The 23689-nt window shown below is 42.8% G+C and overlaps 1 protein-coding gene across 1 annotated transcript in view; it reads right to left on the reverse strand.

Moving 5' to 3' along the window:
* Window positions 1–23689, reverse strand: part of LOC132779690 (sodium channel protein type 5 subunit alpha-like) — a 79707-nt gene that overhangs the window by 23808 nt on the left and 32210 nt on the right. Inside the window, exons 11-16 of the mRNA XM_067470382.1 lie at window positions 22071–22451; window positions 14981–15107; window positions 12309–12547; window positions 8532–8744; window positions 4857–5210; window positions 2079–2531 (exon numbers count right to left, since the gene is read on the reverse strand). Of these exons, the coding sequence (XP_067326483.1) occupies window positions 2079–2531; window positions 4857–5210; window positions 8532–8744; window positions 12309–12547; window positions 14981–15107; window positions 22071–22451 (1767 nt within the window). The remainder of the gene's footprint in view (window positions 1–2078; window positions 2532–4856; window positions 5211–8531; window positions 8745–12308; window positions 12548–14980; window positions 15108–22070; window positions 22452–23689) is intronic.

A 23689-nucleotide genomic window follows, 5' to 3' on the forward strand; every position in this document is an offset into this window, starting at 1 on the left:
ATCAAAAGCCCTTATCCACTATGATTGGCCAGCCCCTCAGCCAAGGGGAGGACTATTTCTGAGACTTCAAGCAGGCAGGGGAGAGTGGATATGCTCAGCGCATGGCAGCGTGGTGCACATGTGCAGGAGAGGGAGAGCATGTGAGACTGGAGAGAGGAACACATTAGCAAATCCCTTCAAGGCATGAGGATTCAGTGTGGGGAGTTTTGCCCAATTCTATCATTGATAGAGTTCACAATGATAGAACTGGGCCAGCAACTACAACTCCCAAATGTTAAGGCCTATTTTCTACAAATTCCACCACATTTGGGCATATTGAGTATTCGTGTCAAGTTTGGTCCAGATCCATCATTGTTTGAGCCCACAGTCCTCTCTGGATATAGGTGAACTACAACTCCAAAACTCAAGGTCAATGCCTATCAAACCCTTCCAGTATTTTCTGTTGGTCATGGGAGTTCTGTAGTCCAAGTTTGGTTCAATTGCATTGTTGGTGGAGTTCAGAATGCTCTTTGATTGTAGGTTAACTATAGATCCCAACAACTAGAACTCCCAAATGACAAAATCAATCCCCCTCTGACCTCACCAGTATTCCAATTTGGTTGTGTTGGGTATTTGTGCCAAATTTGGCCCAGCGAATGCAAATACATCCTGCATATCAGATATTTATATTATGATTCATAACAGTAGCAAAATTACAGTTATGAAGTAGCATCACAAATAATTTTATGATTGGGGATCACCACAACATGAGGACCTGTATTAAGAGGTTGCGGCATGAAGAAGGTTGAGAAACATTGCATTAGATGTGGCACTATGAGTACGAGTTTATCACCAAAATCCCATGGGTAGATGTGGAAGATTTGAAAGGCAGTGCTGGGAAATAGGGCTCATCTGGGAGAAAACAAATTCAATACAATGACATTGAAGGGTCCAGAGAAACAACTGCTCACTTTCTTGAAGAAGAAATGAAATATATACTTATGGTAAATGTAAAAGACTCCTCAGTTAGGGTTCTTCCCAAGGGACGTTTTGAACAACTAGCAAAATGCAAAGACTGGAACACTAGATACCAGAAGCTGCTGGGATTTCACCCCACTCTGTCTGATAAGCCTTCTATCTTGAACTCAAGGGAGAAACTCCAGGAATGTTTTTTTAATAATTGTGCCCACCATGATAGGCAGGCCATTAATAACTCCAAATTCTCCCACTGGTTTAGATTGTACAAACTTGACAATGATAGGGCTATCTACCTGACTAGCCTCACATTTCCAAAACTTAGACAAGCCTTCACTGCCCTTCGTTTTCAAAGTATGCCCACAGCAGTGATTGATGGCAGATATACGGGCACCTCTCTGGCTCTTCGTTTATGTGTTTGCGAGGCCCCGGAAATTGAGGATCTGCCCCACTATTTGCTTTTCTGCCCTTTGTATTCTGATCCAAGAACCAAAATACTTGGGTTTATTCTCCACCTCCTTCAGACCAACACTGTGTCCAAAAAGATTTTCTACCTCTTGGCTGACACTAACCCCATGGTTACTCACAAGGTGTCTCTTTTTGCCCTGGCAGCACAGAAAATCCGGGCAAAACTAATCTCTGATATTGCAGTTGACTGTGCTGGGGATGCTTTCAACTAATAGTGGCTGTTTATGTAGTTTTAATAATGCTGTATCTATTTGCTTTTATTTGGTTTTTAATCACGCAGGTATGAGTCTACACATTATGTAGTATTTTAAAGGTGCATCTTGCCATCGATATATGTAGCATTTTAATGATTTATAGGATTTTATTGTGTATTTTATATTGTATTTAATAATCTGGTGTTCATGTATTTATTTATTTGCCTTGCCTTGTATGTGAAAGACCTATGGTCTAAGCATCGAATAAACTATACTTATGGTGGAACCTCAACCAGCTTTCTGTATCTGTCACTTTCCATCTCTGGTTCTGTCATATTACAATGTGACAAAACAGAGACAGAGTATCAAGAACTGATTTGGATATTATCATTGCCTACTTTGGTGCGTACATTTGCTAGTCTTTCCTTAGACATGAACTATGATCTCAGAATATTTTCGTACCTGCTTGGCATGATTTGTCTCAATGACTGTATCTTGCTTATCAGCAGCATCTTCAGAACCATCACTGTCTGACTCTCCATGAGCAATGGGAACGGAGACAAACACACTGGGATTGCTAATGTAATCATCCAGGATATTATTCACCGAGTATCTTTCTCCAATCTTCTCATTCCCTCCATTACTATATTTCTCTTTGGAATGCAGTCCGTCCTTTGTAAGCTCCAGCCCGTTTTTCTCAGTGTCACATTTTATTTTCTTTTGAGCTGCTTTTTTCTTGTAGCCAAAGGCTTTGAAACAGAAAGCCAACATCCATTGTTTTGCTCCATGAAGCCCCCGGTGGATTCGGGCACAGGCGATCTTGAGGTTGTTTGTCTCTCTGTCGTCTTCAGGGAGTTGAGTGAGATTGTCAGCGCTGAAGGAGTTCAGTAGTAGCGCAATGAACAAATTGAGAACCTCAAAGCAAGGGAAGAGCAAATGTTTACTAAATGTCTAGCCCTAGCAACAAATAATAGTAATAATAATAACAATAATAATAATAATAATAATAATAGAGATGCAGTTTTAAAAGGTCTTGAGCCCTCTTTGCCAATGAGTATGGGCGCTTCACCGAACCACAATTCCCATGATTATATCGCATTGCACTATGACATTTTCAGTGCTGTCAAATTGTGTTCATTCAACAAGTGTATATCACATGTATCAAAGCTCAAGGCCCGTGGGCAAAATCAAACCCACATATCATTTTACATGGTCCTCCAGCTAGACTCCAAATCTTGTGTTCCTCATCACTAGACATCATGACTAGACCTGATGGGAATTGTGATACAGTAACATCTGGGAGGCTGCCGTTTGTTTTGTTTAGTCAGGGTAATGGGTTTTGGATATAGATGCAGAGGTTGTGGTGTTGGAGGAAAGTTCTGAGAGTGCCTTGGACTGCGAGAAGATCCAACCAGTTCATCCTCCAGGAAATAAAGCCCGACTGCTCACTGGAGGGAAGGATACTAGAGACAAAGTTGAAGTCCTTTGGCCACATCATGAGGAGACAGAAAAGCCTAGAGAAGACAATTATGCTGGGGAAAGTGGAAGGCAAAAGGAAGAGAGGCCGACCAAGGGCAAGATGGATGGATGGCATCCTTGAAGTGACTGGACTGACCTTGAAGGAGCTGGGGGTGGTGACGGCCAACAGGGAGGTCTGGCGTGGGCTGGTCCATGAGGTCACGAAGAGTCAGAGATGACTGAACGAATGAACAACAACACAGAGGTTGTAGATCTGAGGTCTGACGGTAAAATGTCTTTAAACCTTTCCCAGAACTACAAGTGCCATTGGGGTATATATTTTTTCATGTCAAGAATGACTTGAGAAACTGCAAGTTGCTTCTGGTGTGAGAGAACTGGCTGTTTGCAAGGACGTTGCCCAGGGGATGCCCAGATCTGTTACCATCCTGTGGGAGGCTTCTCTCAGGTCCCCACATTGGAAGCTGGGGCTGACTGATGGGAGCTCAGCTTGTCTCACAGATTCAAACTGCTGACCTTCAGGTCTTCAAGTCAACAGTTCAACCAGCACAAGGGTGTAACCCATTGCCTCCCGCGGTCATTGGGTTGCAATTCCCATTATCCCTAGTCCACATAGCGGATAATCCAAAGTGATGGGAGTTGTCATTCAATAACATCTGAGGACCAAAACTGGGTAAAAACTAAAGAGAACTGGCCACTATGTTAAAAAATATGGTTGGCCCTCTGTATCCACAGATTTTCCTTCCAATGATTCAATGGCCTTTGAAGTTGACAATAAGACGTCAATGAAAATGGTATAGATGTATCTCTAGACCAGGCATGGGCAAACTTCGGCCTTCAAGATGTTTTGGACTTCTACAATTCCTAATAGCTGGTAGGCTATTAGGAATTATGGGAGTTGCTGTCCAAAACACCTGGAGGGCCGAAGTTTGCCCATGTCTTCTCTAGACACTGTGTCCATGCACTAGTAACTTTCCTATTAGATTATTTAATGTACTCTACAGGGAACTGCCCTTCAAAATAGTCAACACGCTACAAGTAAAGCAAAATCATCAGTTGGCCAGGGTACCAAAAAATAATGCACTCAGTGCTAGTTTAGTTCTGTTTTGAGTTCAGTGTGCTGGTGATGTTGTCCAATGACCTAAATGGTTTGATAACAATTTGATGCCAACACAATATAAAACACATAATAAAATACAGCCAGGTAGATAAAAATAGTCATTAATATACATTAAAACAGTGCCAAGTTAAAAACATCACCCAAATCAGTCCAAATCTTAATTCAAAAGTAATTTTGCTGTGCTTGTAGTGTGCCTTCAAATTATTTCTTACTTATGGACATTATAATGCAAAGCTTATGTGGTTTTCTAGAGCTGAGAATATGTGATTCACCCAAGTTGATCCTGTTGAGTTATCTAGAAATCATATCACAATTGGGTTGCTGTGAATTTTCTGGGCCATTTGGCCATATTCCAAAAGCATTCTCTCCGGATGGTTCGCCTGTGTCTTTGGGAGGCATCTGGCCTCACAACCTCTGAGGATGCCTGCCACAGATGCAGGCAAAACATCAGGAGAGAATGCTTCGAGAATATGGCCAAACAGCCCGGAAAACCCAAAACAACCCAGTGATTCTGGCCATGAAAGCCTTTGATAATATATCACAATTCATGTATTTTCAGAAACACATCCCCATTACATTAACAATAAACCAAACAGAAACATCTTGATGGTGGAAAAAACACTTACAAATATCTGAAAACTCACCACCAAATTTCCGATCACCATCACTGACAGGAAAACTAAGAGGCACAAGGGCGTGTCTGCCACCACCATACAACCCCACATGGTCTCGATCCATTCTCCACACAGAATCCGGAAAATAACCAGGAAAGAGTGGTAAAAGTCCTCCATATGCCACCGTGGTCTGCAAGTGGCAGTGATATTGCAGCGACCTAACCTATAGCTGTTGCCAAAGAGCTGCATTCCGAAAACAGCAAAGATGAAGACGATGAGGATCAAAACAAGGGTGAGGTTGCTCAAGGCACCGATGGAGTTCAAAATGATTTTGATGAGAGTGTTTAAGGTTGGCCAAGACTTGGCCAATTTGAAGACACGCAGCTGTTAGGGAACAAAGCAGCATATCATCAGAAAACAGAAGTTGTCAGGTTGTACATTTAAAAGACAGACCAGTAATAATTGCCAATTTATCTATTTATGACAAGATATTCTGTAACAACAACAACAACAGCAATAGTTTCATCAGGTAGCTGATAAAAACATTGATTATATCCTCAGCTGCTGCAAGAAAATTGCAGACGGACTACAAACAGAGGCACAACTATGTGGCCCTAATGATTCATTGAAACTTATGTCACAAGTACCACCTGCTGGTAGTAAAGAATTGGTGGGATCATAAACCTGCAAAGGTAGTGGAAAATGAACACACAAAAATACTGTGGGGCTTTCGAATCCAGACTGACAAAGTTTTGGAACACAATACACCAGACATCACGATTGTGGATTATTAATGTTGCCATTCCAGGTGACAGTCAAATTGACAAAAAAGAACAGGAAAAACTCAGCCATTATTAGGACCCAGTGGTAATTGGCACACTGGGTGCCGTGCCAAAAGATCTCAGCCAGCATTTGGAAACAATAAGCATTGACAAAATCACAATCTGTCAACTGCAAAAGGCCACTGTACTTGGATCTGCGTGCATCATTCAAAAATACATCACACAGTCCTAGACACTTGGGAAGTGTTTGACTTTTGATATATATATATATATATAGTTTGCTGTGCCATACTGTTTTTTGTGCCAGTATAACAACAACACTTTATTTATATTCTGCCCTCCTCCCCCTGGGGGCTCAGAGCAGATTACAGTATAAACAGATACTGGCAAACATTCAGTGCCTTGTTACAATACAATGAGACACGCAAACACAAAGGCAAAGGCTTCTCCTTTCGTTTCCAGCTTTGGAGGCAGTGCTCATCTCTGGCTCTGGGGGAAGTGCTGTTCTCCATTTCCAAGCTGAAGAGCCTGTGTTGTCACCTCCTGGTCATGAGACCAGCATGACTGCTTGGAACATCTTATGCATTCCACACCAAAGTGGTAACAATAATAACAATAATAATAATCAACTGCAAAAGTCCGCCTTACTTGGACCTGCGTGCAACATTCGAAAATACATCACACTGTCCTAAACGCTTGGGAAGTGTTCAACTTGTGGTTTTGTGATATGAAATCCAGCATATAGATCTAGTTTGCTGTGTCACACTATGTTTTTGTGTCAATAATAATAATAATAATAATAATAATAATAATAATAATTTTATTTTTGTATCCCGCTACTATCTTCCCGAAGGAACTCGGGGTGGCTTACAGGGGGACAAGCCCGGTCAAACAGAGATTAAACTATAACACAATAAAAATTACAAATATCATAAAAGTTTTATAACAAAAAAAAATTATATCACAAATATCAAAAATTACAAACATCATAAAAACATAACCAGCAACAACAACTAATAGCCTAACATAACGGCCATGTACTAAGCTCATGGGCAAGGCAGGACTTGTGCAAGGACAGGGCTGATAGAAGAGTGCAGGAGCTAGACAATAAGCTTGTGCTAGGAGGACTAGGTCAATTTGAGCAATACAATGATAGGGGCAGGGACAATGGTAAAGTACAAGAGCCAAAGCTAAGTTATGGCTAGAGGGGCCAACATTATCTAGTGAACTGATTAATCAAAAGCACATTAGAACATCCACATTTTGAGATCTTTACAGAAGGTGGAATTGTTTGGTACCTATTGATCTGCTCACATTTGCATGTTTTCGAACTGTTAGGTTGGCGGGAGCTAGGGCTAACAGTGGGAGCTCACCCCATCTCGTGAATTTGAACTGCCAACCATCAGGTCAGCAGTTCAGCAGCACAAGGGTTTAACCCATTGTGCCACCACGGCCCCAAATTCATATGGTTGGACAGTTCTGATGTTTTAATTGCATTTTTACAATATACAGTATAGCAGTACAACAACAAATCATAATTTACAGTCTTGCTTTTCCCTCTTTTACCTTTCCTCCCACTGGACCTATGCCGCCATATAATGCAGTTTGAAACAGAGTAGACCCATATAATGTAGTTTAACTGCATTGAACTGCATTATTTGGCCATGCAGATTCAGCCATACATCACATTTACATATAATGTAGTTTCAAACTCCATTATAAGGTCACTTGACCTAGGAGGTGTATACGGACAACACCGGCTCTTCGGCTTAGAAATGGAGATGAGCCATCCCAGAGTTGGACATGACTAGACTTAATGTCAAGGGGAAGCCTTTACCTTTACTGTGCTGGTACGGCTGTACCAGGAGCTCCAACTTCTTTTCTTTCTATTGAGTGTTTGCATGCATTCCAAGGTTCCATGCATTTTGCAGTAAGGTGGCTTCCCTTGGTTTGCAATTATAGGGCCAATGGGCCATCAATCATTGTTAAGTTTTGGTTCCACCCCTTTCCCCAGGGCTCTGGGAAGAGAGGGAGCCATTTTAGGTCAATCTTGCATTGGAAAGCTTAGCTACAGGACGTGGATTAGCTCCACCTGTAGAAAAGCTTTGTTTCTCACAGCATCCGGGGGAAAACAGTTCCAAAGGACTCCATCTGGAGAATCTACAAAACCTTGACTGGTAGGTCTACTCAGGACCCAAGAAGCAGTTTGGAGCCAGGAGTAGAGCCCACACCAGCAAAGTTTAGAAAGTAGATTATCCAAGGAAGGATTAAAAGGGGATTAAAAACAGTTCACGAAGCCAGTTGCCTGTCCCTTTTGGACAAGATTAAGAAAGCCACCAGTTGATTCAAAGCCTTGAAGCATTTGTTTAATTTGTTGAAGATCTAAGAAGTATTTGATTGTTTGTTGAAGACTTAAGCAATAATAAAGGACTTTGTTAAACTTTTCAAGCTTCTAAAGACTCTGTATAGGAAAATCCTTAGGGCCTCTCACTCGATGCTCCCCGGCTCCCCGCTGGACACAAAGAGCATGTCCTGTTCAAAAGCCAACTGCTATAGGCCCAGCGTGTGACACCACATTTACCTAGATTCATATAATGTAGTTTAATTGCATTCAACGCATTATATGAATCTATTCTGATCATATAATGCAATTCCAAAGTGCATTATATGATGGTGTAGATTGTGCCTAAGATTTGTACAAAATATTTCCCTATCAATCCTCCTACTTAGCCATTTTCCTCTACCTAATTGATTGCTTTTCATAACAATGATCACATTGATAGTAGTGAGATATGTGTTTTATCCTGTTCATTTTTAATTATGTTTTAAATATATTTTAAACTGGTTTTCACTTTCTCATGAGTTCTGTGTTCAATGTTTCCAGAAATAAATGAAATAGACCAAAGAGGAGTTAATTTATTACCAGCCGCAAAGTTCGTAAAACGGTAAAGGTGCCTTTCTTTCCGCCTCTTTTTCCCTTGCCAGGTTTTGGGGGCTCGCTGGGAATGCTCAATTCAATGATGCTGATGAAAACAACAATACTGTCAAAGATATTTGAACGCTGCTGGAAATAGTAAAAGGGGTCCATTGCAATGATTTTCAGGATCACTTCTGCAGTAAAAATTGCTGTGAAAATCTATAAAATAGAAACAGCACAGTCAAATTCAAGTCACTGAACAATTCCCTCCCTAAGTTAAAACTAGACTCAGATCATGAACAAGCTGAGAAATGCACAGCAAATACAATTTCTACATTTTTTTTGGTCTTGTCAGGAGCGACCTGAGAAATTGCAAGTCGCTTCCGGTGTGAGAGAATTGGCCGTCTGCAAGGACGTTGCCCAGGGGACATCTGGATGATTTTGATGTTTTATCATCCTTGTGGGAGGCTTCTCTCATGTCCCCGCATGAGGGGCTGGAGCTGACAGAGGGGACTCATCCGCCTCTCCCCGGATTCGAACCTGCGACCTGTCGGTCTTCAGTCCTGCTGGCACAGGGGTTTAACCGACTGCGCCACTGGAGGCTCCTAATTTCTACACTGAAAAAAAGAGAATTATCTGCACAGAAAAAAAATTCTGTGCAGAAAATACTGTTTTATGGACAGGAAACTGGCTTTCTGCTCAGGAAATGCAATTATATGCACAAAGAAATCTGCATGTTTGTATGATTTTGCATAGAATAATACCAAAGTGCAAACTTTATCACCTGTATAAGTTCAATTCTTGAAATTAAAAAAAATAATAATAATTTCAAATATTCTTTGAATCCATCAATACAACGCACACCAACTTAGTAATAATAATACTACTAATAATAATACTTTATTTATATTCCACTTTATCTCCCCGAGGGGACTCAGAGTGGATTACAGCATACACAGATAGGCAAACATTCAATGAGTTTAATATACAGAACAAAGGCAAAGGTTTCTCCTTTCATCTACAGCTGTTATACACCAGAGCAGGAACACTTCTGGCCGTAAACACCACACCAGCTTGGTAAAATTAGCAAGCAGTTTATTGAAGAATATAAGTAGGCAGAGCAGTAAAATTAGCAAAAACAGTAAAGTTCCCAAACAAAGATTAGTCCATGAGCTTCAAAACAAAACAAGATCCATAGGTATAAAAATCCATGAAACAGGCACAAGGATCCATTAAACAAGACAGAATGAAGAATCCAGTTCACAAATCTGGAGATTGGCAAAACTAAGTAGACTTGAAAGCAAGACCATCGTGAAATTCCAATGTTGACCCATCAGAGGTAACTCATTTCCGTGAATCAATATAAAGCTTTTCCAGATCCCAAAACCGAAAGAAAAGCATTTCTCTTGACCTTACCACCAGATAAATGTTTCTTATCACTCTTTTCTTGTAAATGAACTGATCATCTTTGCGCTTGAGAACTTTGTCATTGTTTACAAAAACCTTGCTTTCAATCTCATTAATGTGACTCTCATAAACTTCTACACCTGACAAATAATCTTCAGACAGGGTTGTTGTGAGCTTTTCAGGTTGTATGGTGTAAGGAAGTTTAAGGAACGAGGGGTCCCTTAACGCATGTGTGACAGGAATTTGCGTGAGGGAATGACTAATTATGTGAGAGACCGAGGATACTGGTAGATTTTTGCCGCCACCACCTCAATTTTACTGTTTGAGGAAACAAGGTGTGAATGTATTTGAGGCAATGTGCACCTTGGCTTCTGGTTCTTTTTTATGGGCTCCTTTGCTTGCTGACTGGACTATAAAGAGATTTAGATTGACTTGGTTTCACTGAGTACAACAGACTGAGGCAGACACCAGTTAACGATGAACTAATAACAGGTTTATTGAACTTTAAGAAGATGACATCTCATAAAAAGAGTGGTACACACGCGTATTGTTGTTACTAAGGCTTAGGCTTACTAGACATAAAGTTTCTACAGAAGGTGTAGCTTTTACTTGAAGCGAGTTCCCTTCTTCACACTATTCAACTCTTTGAAACAGTGTGTTTCTAAGATCAGTCCCTCTGACTGTCTTACAGAGTAACCAGACTTTCTCCAGTCTACTCTCCACTATAGGGCAATAAGCCTTCTTGTATTTTCTCCCAAATACAAGCTGACAAGTCTTCTCACTGACCCTCCTAGTACAGTAATACTGAAGCCCTTGTCCTTTTCCTATTCCCTAACAGTTCCACTCACTCAAAAGCTTCCTTATCCCTGTCTAAAATACTTCTTCTCTGTTAAAATCCTTCTCCCTGCTCTCTCTGTTCATTAGAATCCTTCTCTCCCTCTCCTGTCAGAAGTGACAGCCTTTTTCACTCACACCCAACTCCTCCCCTTGGTGCTTAAACCAATCAGGAGTTGGCTGACTCCTCCCCTGCCTCCCTGCCTATCCCAAGATGTCAGCTATTTCTAAGCTTCTCTACCAAGATGGAGACCCAGCACACTGACTCTCAGGCTTTGGCCTAGCCGGCAAAGGTTAGAATCTATTACATATTGCCATGTTCCAGAAGTAATCTCTCCTGATGGTTCACCTGCATATATGGCAGGCATCCTGAGAGGTTGTGAGGTCAGAGATTGTGAGATTTCGCCTGCATCTATGGCAGGATCCTCAGAGGTTGTGCGGTCAGGAGGGAATGTTTCTGGAACATGGACATACAGCCTGGAAAACTCACAACAACCCAGTGATTCTGGCCATTTAAAGCCTTTGACAATATGTCTTCAGACAGTTGCTCTGAGAAAGACTGCGAAGGGCCTCTCCCAGGAATGTGACCTTGTGAATCTTCCAGAGACAGCTTGGGTCTCTTGTCTAAACTTATCTCAGGCCCAGGCAGACCCTCATCCCCAGTGCCAACAGGGCCAGGTCCACCATCAGGAATATCATCCCCATTTCCATCAGGAACATCAGACACAATCATAGGCTGAACTACAACATCAGCTTTCTGGAGGCGATTCTCAACTCTGGCCACGGAGATTTGCTTTTGTTTCATTTCCCAGCCGAGGAGCCTATTGTCCAGAGACACCTCCTCGTCGTGTTGCCGGCATGGCTACCTTTGTATTGTCGAAGGCTTTCAGGCTGGAATCACTAGGTTCTTGTGGGTTTTTTCGGGCTATAGGGCCATGTTCTAGAGGCATTTCTCCTGACGTTTCGCCTGCATCTATGGCAAGCATCCTCAGAGGTAGTGAGGTCTGTTGGAATTAGGACAATGGGTTTATATATCTGTGGAATGGCTGGGGTGGGGCCAAGAGCTCTTCTCTGCTGGAGCTAGGTGTGAATGTTTCAACTGACCACCGTCATTAGCATTTGAAGGCCTGGCTGAGCTTGGGAAAATCTTTTGTTGAGAGGTGTTAAGATGTGCCTGGTTGTTTCTTCTCTGCTGTTTTGCTGTTGTAATTTTAGAGTTTTTTAAAACTGGTAGCCAGATTTTGTTCATTTTCATGGTCTCTTCCTTTCTGTTGAAATTGTCTACCTTTATTACCTTCCCACCAAAGCGATACCTATTGATCCACTCACATTTGCATGTTTTCAAACTGCTAGGTTGGCAGGAGCAAGGGCTAACAGCAGGAGCTCAACCCGACCTGTGGCTTCGAATGGCCAACCTTTAGGTCTGCAGATTCAATATTTCAGTTGTTTAACCTATTGCGCGACCATGGCCCCAAATGATCAACTGTCTAGATAATTAAAACAAAATAGTTGGAAATGTTTTAGTTGTCAGAATGTACTTACCTTGTTCCCAATGGAAAGCATGAGTTTGAACCCGGGTGTCATTTTATAGTGTTCTAGAGCCATGAAAAGAGTATTAATCACAATGCAAAGTGTGATGGCGAGGTCAGTAAATGGATCCATAACAAAAATGCTCACTTTCTTCTTTATTTTCATCCACAGTGGGCAACATTCCCAGACAAGATACCTGAAGGCCAACTTCTTCAAAAAAGGGGGGCATCTCTGATTTGATTCTTCAAGTTCTAAACAAGGAACAAAATGCAGTAAGATATCCACCCTCCAAAATTGTAGAAGAAAAGAAGGAACTGGCTATTCAAGTATTTCCAGCCAAAATTGTTCTCAAAAATGTGAACGGTTGCTAGTACACAAATAGACATATTCCATGTTACTCATTATTGGATATTCTAGTTATGGCTAAGGAGAGCTGAATAATATACTTTATTATACTTTATAATATACTGTATTATTACTTTATAATATACTGTATTATTATACACTCTATCTCCCTGAGGGGACTCAGGGTGGATAAACAGGACACATATATGGCAAACATTCAATGCTGATTATATAATGACAAGGCAGACAACAGATAGAGGTGTATATAACAACATACAGCCAATACATAAACAGAGGTAAAGGCTTTTCTCATTTTTTCCATCTTTTCCATATCCGGCAACTGGAGGCCTTGTTCAACTCTGGCCATGAGAGGGTGCTGTTGCTTCATCTTCCATGTTATAATTTTAGAGTTTTTTAGTACTGGTAGCCAGATTTTGTTCATTTTCATGGTTTCTTCCTTTCTGTTGAAATTGTCCACATGCTTGTGGAGTTCAATGGCTTCTCTGTGTAGCCTGGTATGGTAGTTGTTGGAGTGGTCACCTCTCCCCTCTACAGGTATCTACCATATACCATGCAGCTGTAGACAAGTCTACATAAGGACCAACAAGCGCAGCATTGCCCAAACATGAATCAAGGAGCATGAAAGGCACTGCAGACTCATTCAGCCTGAGAAGTCAGCCATAGCAGAGCACCTGATGAACTAGACACAGCATATTATTTGAGAACACAGAAATGCTGAACCACTCTAACAACCACCATGTCAGGCTACACAGAGAAGCCATTGAAATCCACAAGAATGTGGACAATTTCAACAGAAAAAAGGAACTAAATCTGGCTACCAGTACTAAAAAAAACCAAAACAAAGGGGAACTCCAGACAAGAAACAGTCAGGAACAGTTAATCATCTCTCAACAAAGGAATTTCCCAGGCAGTAACAACTGTCAGGCCATCAAATGCTAATCAAGGTGTCCAATTAAAACATTCACACCTATCTCCAGCAGACAAGAGTCTTTTGTCTCACCCTGGCCTTTCCACAGATATATAAACCCTATTTTCCTAGTTTCCAACAAACCTCACAACCTCTGAGGATACTTGCCACAGATGCAGGCAAAATGTCAGGAGAGAATGCTTCTAGAACATGGCCATACAGCCCGAAAAACCTACAACAACCCAATGATTTCAGCCATGAAAGCCTTTGACAATACATTAGGATGACTTTCTTGGCAGTAAGAGCTGTTCAACAGTGAAACTTCCTGCTTGCAAGTATGGTTAAATCCCCTTCTCTGGAGGTTTTGAAACAGAGGCTGGGTGGCCATCTGTCAGGAGTGATTCGATTGTATATTCCTGCATGGCAGAATGGATTACTCTTGGGTCTCTTCCAACTCCATGATCCTATGAGGTTTTTTAACAAACAAGGAGTAGATTTGGGATTTAACAAACAATAGATTTGGGAGCCCCTAATTGTCCTTTCTGCTGGAAAGAGAGGCTGTACATATGCTAAGAACCTCCTCTTTTCCCATCATCCCTAGCACCTCTCTCTCATTTCCTAAGCTCATATTCAGCCCATTCATTAAATGACATATGGGAATGAAGCTGACCATATGACACATTCTTCTGGGTCTTCATAGACCTGTCAGCAGCTTCTGATACTGTGAACCACCGCCTCCTCCTGAGAAAAATGTATAATATCACAAAGGACGACCACCTCACCCGCCTCATAGGAAACCTGCTACAAAACAGGAGCTTTTTTGTTGAGTTCAAGGGCCAGAGAAGCGGATGGCGGAAACAGAAGGACAGCCTGCCTCAGGGGAGCGTGTTTGCTCCATCAATGTTCAACATCTACACAAATGACCAGCCACTGCCAGAAGGGACAGAGAGCTTCATCTATGCTGATGATCGTGCCATTACTGTTCAAGCAGGGAGCTTTGAGATGGTTGAACAGAAGCTCTCCGAAGCTCTAGGTGCCCTTACTGCCTATTACAGGGAAAACCAGCGGATCCCTAACCCATCTAAAACACAGACATGTGCTTTTCATCTCAAGAACAGACAAGCATCCCGAGCTCTGAGGATCATCTGGGAAGGAATCCCACTGGAGCATTGCAGCACACCCAATTACCTGGGAGTCACTCTGGACCGTGCTCTTATCTACAAGAAACATTGCCTGAACATCAAGCAAAAGGTGGGTGCTAGAAACAATATCATACGAAAGCTGACTGGCACAACCTGGGGATCACAACCAGATACAGTGAAGACATCTGCCCTTGCACTATGCTACTCTGCTGACACGATAAATAAATGGGAATTACAGTATGTTATTGACATACAATAGAAATGTGTACCTTCCAGCACACTTGTAATGATGCTGACTGCACTGGCTGCCCTCTGCCTTTGAAGCGGATGGTTATAATGATCCACAGACAGACGGTGACTTTGGAGCATCTTTTTGGCCTCATCATATGAAGGAGTCTGTTCAAACATGTAAACAGCAACAGCTTATGAAATACTTTTGGACTTCACTTTCAGACCGAAATAGAGGTTGAATACAGGTCAACACTGTTAGGCATGTCCAACAGGAATCCTCACGGCTTCCCTAAACTGAAAACCAATACTTGTTTCTCATCAAATGCAGGGGAAACAAAAGAATGATTGCTTGACTAGCTGGAATCTCAGACTCAATTAAGCTTCAAAGGGATAAACAAGAGGTCTCAACCCACTGGATCGATCAGCGTCATCAGATACTGTGTAGGGAAGAAAAGTGTACAAGAATTATGCTATACTGATGTTTGCTTGGAACCATTTCAGACAGAAAATTGGGGAAAGAGATTGCCAGACTCTAGCATATCTTTTTCACTTTCTATTTGTGGCCACCCCCAAATAACCAAACCGAATCTGTTTGTATTGTATGGAACTGCTTTGGCATTATTCTTAGAAAGAACTAGGCATACGTTTCAAAAGATCACAAATGATTTTCGAGCTCTAGGAGCAATGCTAAAAGAATGTAATGTACAGGTGGTCTTTTCATCCCTCCTCCCTGTTGTAAGACACAGACCCACAAGAGCCAGAAAAATAGTACAGGTCAATGACTGGCTTAGAAAATGGTGTCAGGAGGAACGCTTTGGCTTCCTCGACCATGGCCTGCTATTCCAGGAGGATGGCCTACTGGCAAGGGATGGGGTGCATCTCACACAAGTAGGAAAACACCTTTTTGCTCACAGACTCGCAAACCTCATTAGACGCACTTTAAACTAGGTCCACCGGGGGAGGGGGACAACAGCCTTGCGAACACTACTTTACCCATAATGTCTGGGAATGGCCAGAAGGCTAAACGGAGGGCTGCACAAACACAACAAAGACCAAGTACCAAAAGCATAATCCCAATTAAGCAGCTCAAGGGAAGATCTCAGGGGTTCACATGTCTTTACACTAATGCACAGAGCATGGGAAATAAACAAAACGAACTCCAACTTCTAGCACAACACCACAAATATGATATCATAGCCATCACTGAAACCTGGTGGGATGACTCCTATCGCTGGAATGTAGATATCGAGGGGTATAACCTCTTTCACAGAAACCGAACAAAGGGGAGAGGAGGCGGAGTAGCCTTATATGTCAAAAACTCTTATGCTGCAGAAGAAATTCAAGACAGCAATCTGGGAAACCAGCTTGAAATCATCTGGATAAGAATCAAGGGAACTGGGACTCAAAAAGATGTCGTTGTAGGCGTCTACTACAGACCCCCAAGCCAGGAGGAAGAACTTGATGAAGTCTTCTGCCAACAGTTGACCAAACAGGCACAGAGAAGAGATGTAGTAGTCATGGGCGATTTCAACTATCCCGATATTTGCTGGAAAACAAACTCGGCCAAGAGTACAAGGTCCAACAAATTCCTCGCTTGCCTTGCAGACAATTTCATGGTCCAGAAGGTAGAAGAGGCAACAAGGGGATTGGCTACTCTTGATCTCATCCTAACAAATGCGGAGGACCTGATCGATGCGGTCGAAGTGGTAGGATCCTTAGGGGCAAGTGACCATGTGCTCCTGCAATTTGAGGTACAAAGGAAGGCCGAAACTAAGACAAGTCAAACCCGCATTTTGGACTTTAGGAGAGCTGATTTCCAAAAAATGAAGGAAACGCTGAGCAGCATTCCGTGGACACAGATACTAAAAGACAAGGGAGTTACGGATGGATGGGAATTTCTCAAGAGTGAAATACTCAAGGCGCAATTGCAAACCGTGCCAACAAAGAGAAAAAATAGGACAAGTGCAAAGAAGCCAGAATGGATGTCCAAAGAACTTCTAACTGTGCTGAGACACAAAAGAGACATGCACAAGAAGTGGAAAAAGGGAGAAATCACCAAAGAAGAATTCAAACAAATAGCCAACACCTGTAGGGAAAAGGTCCGCAAGGCGAAAGCAAAAAACGAGCTCAGACTTGCCAGGGACATTAAAAACAATAAAAAGGGCTTCTATTCTTATGTCAGTAGAAAAAGGAAAAACAAGGAGGAGATAGGACCTCTTCGAGGAGAAGATGGGGCAATGCTGACAGGGGATAGGGAAAAGGCAGAACTACTTAATGCCTTCTTTGCCTCGGTCTTCTCACAAAAAGAGAGTCCTCAACCTCAGCAAGATGGAGTGGATGAGGGATTGGAGGACATCCAACCCCAAATTGGGAAAGAAGTCGTCCAGGAATACCTGGCCGCTCTTAATGAGTTCAAGTCCCCAGGGCCAGATCAACTACACCCCAGAGTATTGAAGGAACTAGCGGAAGTCATTTCGGAACCATTGGCAACCATCTTTGAGAGTTCTTGGAGAACGGGAGAAGTTCCAGCAGATTGGAGGAGGGCCAATGTGGTCCCAATCTTCAAGAAGGGAAAAAAGGATGACCCAAACAACTACCGTCCGGTCAGCCTCACGTCGATACCGGGCAAGATTCTGGAAAAGATTGTTAAGGAAGCGGTCTGCAAACACTTAGAAACAAATGCAGTCATCGCTAATAGTCAACATGGATTTATCCAAAACAAGTCATGCCAGACTAATCTGATCTCTTTCTTCGATAGAGCTACAAGCTGGGTAGATGCGGGGAATGCCGTGGATGTAGCGTACCTGGATTTCAGTAAGGCCTTCGACAAGGTCCCCCATGACCTTCTGGCAAGGAAACTAGTCCAATGTGGGCTAGGCAAAACTACGGTGAGGTGGATCTGTAATTGGTTAAGTGGACGAACACAGAGAGTGCTCACTAATGCTTCCTCTTCATCTTGGAAAGAAGTGACAAGTGGAGTGCCTCAGGGTTCCGTCCTGGGCCCGGTCCTGTTCAACATCTTTATTAATGACTTAGATGAAGGGCTAGAAGGCATGATCATCAAGTTTGCAGACGACACCAAATTGGGAGGGATAGCCAATAGTCCAGAGGACAGGAGCAGAATTCAAAACGATCTTGACAGATTAGAGAGATGGGCCAAAACTAACAAAATGAAGTTCAACAGTGACAAATGCAAGATACTCCACTTTGGCAGAAAAAATGAAATGCAAAGATACAGAATGGGTGACGCCTGGCTCGAGAGCAGTACGTGTGAAAAAGATCTTGGAGTCCTCGTGGACAACAAGTTAAACATGAGCCAACAATGTGATGTGGCGGCAAAAAAAGCCAATGGGATTTTGGCCTGCATCAATAGGAGCATAGTGTCTAGATCTAAGGAAGTAATGCTACCCCTCTATTCTGCTTTGGTTAGACCACATCTGGAATATTGTGTCCAATTCTGGGCACCACAATTCAAGAGAGATATTGACAAGCTGGAATGTGTCCAGAGGAGGGCGACTAAAATGATCAAGGGTCTGGAGAACAAGCCCTATGAGGAGCGGCTTAGGGAACTGGGCATGTTTAGCCTGAAGAAGAGAAGGCTGAGAGGAGATATGATAGCCATGTATAAATATGTGAGAGGAAGCCAGAGGGAGGAGGGAGCAAGCTTGTTTTCTGCTTCCTTGGAGACTAGGACGCGGAACAATGGCTTCAAACTACAAGAGAGGAGATTCCATCTGAACATTAGGAAAAATTTCCTGACTGTGAGAGCCGTTCAGCAGTGGAACTCTCTGCCCCGGAGTGTGGTGGAGGCTCCTTCTTTGGAAGCTTTTAAGCAGAGGCTGGATGGCCATCTGTCAGGGGTGATTTGAATGCAATATTCCTGCTTCTTGGCAGGGGGTTGGACTGGATGGCCCATGAGGTCTCTTCCAATTCTTTGATTCTATGATTCTATGATTCTATGATTCATGTGATTTTGTGCTCCATCAACTACTAAAACAGCCATTCATAAGAAGTATAGAATCATAAAAATAGTAAAATGCTTTGGGTATATTATTTATTTATTTATTTATTTCGGTTTCTTCTACCCCGCCCTTCTCACCCCGAAGGGGACTCAGGGCAGCTTACAAAGGCACAATTCGATGCCAGCATCACATAGCAGTAGTAAAACAAAATAACATCAATTAAACAGTTAACAGTTGAACAGTTAAACAACAATTCCTGCATTACAACCCTAAAACCAATAAAACTAATAAAACAATACAAACCCAATTACTCCTCATAGACGGTCAGCGTTCGCTATCTCATAGTCCAAATTCCAATTCTACATTGTCAGTCCTGTCAGTCCTAGTCGTTTCATTGTCCTTATCTAGTTGTCAGATTGCCCAAAGGCCTGGTCCCACAACCACATCTTTACTTTCCTCCTGAAGGAGATGAGGGATGTTGATGCCCTAATTTCTCCTGGGAGTGAGTTCCACAGGTGAGGGGCCACCACTGAGAACGCCCTACTCCTCGTCCCCACCAACCTCACTTGTGATAGCGGTGGGGTCGAGAGCAGGGCCTCCCCAGATGATCTCAGACTCCGGGGTGGGACGTAGAGGGAGATATGTTCGGACAGATACACTGGTCCGGAACTGTACAGGGTTTTGTAGATCAAAACCAGCACCTTGAATTCTGCTCGGAACTGAACCGAAAGCCAGTGGAGCTGACACAGCAGGGGGGTGGTGTGTTCCCTGTATGACGCTCCGGTGAGTAGTCTGGCTGCCGCTCGCTGGACCAGTTGAAGTTTCCAAACAGTCTTCAAGGGCAACCCCATGTAGAGTGCGTTGCAGTAGTCTATTCGGGATGTAACAAGAGTGTGGACCACTGTTGCCAGATCAGACTTCCCAGAGATGTGTTATCTCTGTCTGATAACACATAACTTCAACTATGTCTTTTGTACCAGTGATATAGCATGCAAATATCACACCTGTTACTAAGCAGGCTGTTCAAGTCCTGACCCAGTGCTTGGCAGCTGTGATGGTCTGGATGAGGGCGAACAAATTGAAACTAAATCCAGACAAGACAGAGGTCCTCCTGGTCAGTCACAAGGCCGAACAGGGCATAGGGTTACAGCCTGTGTTGGACGGGGTTATACTCCCCCTGAAGACACACGTTCGCAGTTTGGGTGTGATCTTGGACTCATCGCTGAGCCTGGAACCCCAGGTTTCGGCTGTGACCAGGGGAGCATTCGCACAGTTAAAACTCGTGCCCTAGTTGCGCCTGTACCTTGGGAAGTCAGACTTGACCACAGTGGTCCACATTCTTGTTATATCTCACTTAGATTACTTCAAAGTGCTCTACATGGGGTTGACTTTGAAGACAGCCCAGAAGCGCCAACTGGTCCAATGCAAAGTGACTAGACTTTTAACTAGAGTGGAGTACAGGAGCATACTACTCCTCTGTTGCGTCAACTCCACTGGCTGCCAATATGCTACCAAGCCCAATTTAAAGTGCTGGTCTTAACATACAAAGCCCTAAAGAGTTCTGATCCAACTTATATGTCCAAACACATCTCCTCTTATTTTATTTATTTATTTACTGTATTTGTATACCGCCTTTCTCAGCCAATTGGCAACTCAAGGCAGTTATGTGCCTACTAGAACTTGAAGATCTTCTGGAGAGGCCCTGCTCTCGGTCCCATCTTTTTCACAAGCACGATTGGTGGGGATGAGAGACAGGGTCTTCTCAGTGGTGACTCCTCAGCTGTGGAACTCCCTCTCCAGTGACATCAGACAAGCCCTACCTCTTCTGGGTTTTAGAAAAAAAGCTGAAGACCTGGCTCTGCACACAATTATTTATTATTTACTTGTTTAGAACATTTATACCCCATCCTTCTCGACCTCTGAGGAGGGACACAGGACGGCTTCCAACAGACAACAATTCGATGCCAACACAATATAAAACACATAATAAAATACACCTAGATACATAAAAATAGTCATAAATGTACATTAAAGTGGTGCCAAGTTAAAAACGTCATCCAAATCAATCCAAATTGCGGTCAATTAAAACTTATCGTCACCAGTAAAATCAATCTGTTCTGCAAACGCTTAATCACATAGCCAGGATTTAAGTTTCTTCCGGAAGGTCAGGAGGGAGGGGGCAGATTTAACCTCCTTAGGGAGGGAGTTCATAGCTGAGGGGCCACCACAGAGAAGGTCCTGTCTCTCATCCCCACCAAATATGACTGCAATGATGGTGGGACCAAAAGCAGGGACTCCCTGGATGATCTATGGGGGGGGGGGGCTACCACTAGAACTCCCCCCAACTTCCATCCAAGTGTTCAAAGAATACGTTTTTATGGTTTCAACATGGTCTGGATAAAGGGATTTGGATGAATTGAACTATGCACTTTATATACTTTTAAAATTTTGTATACTGTTTCATGTGTATTATTGCTTAATGTTAATTGTTCTGAATTGCTATAAATGTTATTATTACTGCTAGTTTTTCCCGGCATTGAATTTTTGCGGAAATTGTAAGCTGCCTTGAGTCCCTTTGGGTGAGAAAGGTGGGGTAGAAATTAAGTAAATAAATAAAAATAAATAATTTCATTGAAAGCATTCCAGGAAGTCCATCCATAGAAGATTAATAGAACAACCAGTGCCAGAAACTGTAAACAGAGTGTTTTGGGATGATCCTATTGTTGTTGTTGTATGCCTTCAAATCATTTCCAGTTGATGGCAACTCTAAGGTGAACCTATAAGATGATTTATTTGGCATAATTTGTTGCAAAAGTTTTTATTTTTGCCTTTCTATGAGGTTGAAAAAGCCTGATTTGCTCAAGGTCACTCAATAGGTTTCCATGGCTGAGCAGATATTCAGTCCTAATCTACAATGTTATGATCCCAATGCTCAAACAACTACACCATATTAGCAACTCATACAAGTTAGATAATCATTGCAACAGGGATACATGAGTTGTACTATACTGATGTATGCAAACCATTGCAAGCTCCCTGAAAATGTCTGGACTTTATCTACTGCTAAAACCAAATTGCTTTGTTATGTTTGCTTTTGCCAAGAGTAAAAAAAAAAAGTTGTATGCCCATAACAAATTGCAACGTATGCAGTAAATATTTTACATACCAGATCTCCTTTGCTGGGATTTTCCATAACTGGAGGAAGCAACACCCCTTCCCCTGAGATGGGTTCTTTGAGTGGCCTTACTCCACTGCTCCCCATCAATGAGATCGGCCCATTGCACTCGTCTCCAGTGCTCCATCGTCCAGGTATCATGTAATTCGGAGTCCCTGGGCGAGAACTGTAGCTGGCTTGGCTTTGGATGCTTGGCCGCCTCCCCATCCGCGTAGCGAGCAGCAAGCCACGCTGGTTCTCCATCTCCCCAGCGCTGCTAGAATCATCCTCCCCAAATTCACCCCTTGGTACATGGAAATTGAATACGCTGCCATGGCTAGGTCGACGTTTCGCTGGGTTTGAACTAGAAGCATAACTGTGGGTAAGGACAGCCTAAACAAGGGGAAACAAGGGGAAAAGATGTAATATTGCCTCTGATGCTCTACAATGGTTATGGAAGTTCACATTTAAATTCAATATATTTACACTTGAGAAGAACAAGTACTTAATAAGAGTCTGTCCACTGCAGAGAAACAACATGATTTCCTTCCCTTTCCTCCTCACCTTCCTTCTTGTCAGGCCCGTAGCCAGGATTTTGATTTTTTTGGGGGGGGGGGGGAGCTGAGTTTGATTCGGGAGGAAGCTGAGTTTGATTTGGGGGGGATGACTTTTATTTGGGGGGCTGAGTTTGGTTCAGGGGGCTGTGTTTGGTTCGGAGGGACTGAGTTTGATTTGGGAGGGGGCTGAGTTTTGTTCAGGGGGGCTGAGTTTGGTTCAGGGGAGTTGAGTTTGGTTCAGGGGAGTTGAGTTTGATTCGAGGGGGCTGAGTTTGGTTCGGGGGGGCTGAGTTTGATTCGGGAGGGGGCTGAGTTTGATTCGAGGGGGCTGAGTTTGATTCGAGGGGGCTGAGTTTGATTCGAGGGGGCTGAGTTTTGTTTGGGAGGGCTGAGTTTGGTTCAGGGGGCTGAGTTTGGTTCGGGGGGCTGAGTTTGATTCGGGGGGCTGAGTTTGGTTCAGGGGGCTAGGTTTGATTGGGGGGGGGCTCAGGATCTACTCTAGCAAACCTTTTGTATCATTATCCCAATATGGGATATATTGAGCATGGTGATCAGATCATGATATGAATAAACATAAGTTTAAATAACGTTCCAGTAAGGCCTTTTTGCAGACCACCCTGAGAATTTGGGGGGGGGGGGGGGGCTGAAGCCTCTCAAGCCCCCCCCCCCCCCCCCAGGCTACGGGCCTGCTTCTTGTATATGCTTAAAAGAATTATGTGCTTTCATGGATGGCTGCTTGTAATATACTGTTTCTCATTAACTCAGTGCTTTAACCATTCAAGGAAGCTCCCCATTGATTTTACCACTCCATATGTCTACTACCATATGATTATTTCTGGTCTGCAGAACCAATTAGCTTCACTGTCAGTTATCTGGAGGGATTTCATAACTGCACAAACTACACTATTATCAATTGTTAGAAGACTGCATGCGGATAAGGTTGTTGTATATACTCGAATATAAGCCGACCCAAATATAAGCTGAAGTACCTAATTTAACCACACAAAAAAACTGAGAAAACTTATTGACTCGAATATAAGCGGAGGGTGGGAAATACAGCAGCTACTAGTAAAT

Source organism: Anolis sagrei, chromosome 6, assembly GCF_037176765.1.
Source record: "Anolis sagrei isolate rAnoSag1 chromosome 6, rAnoSag1.mat, whole genome shotgun sequence".
Taxonomy (NCBI): Eukaryota; Metazoa; Chordata; class Lepidosauria; order Squamata; family Dactyloidae; genus Anolis; species Anolis sagrei.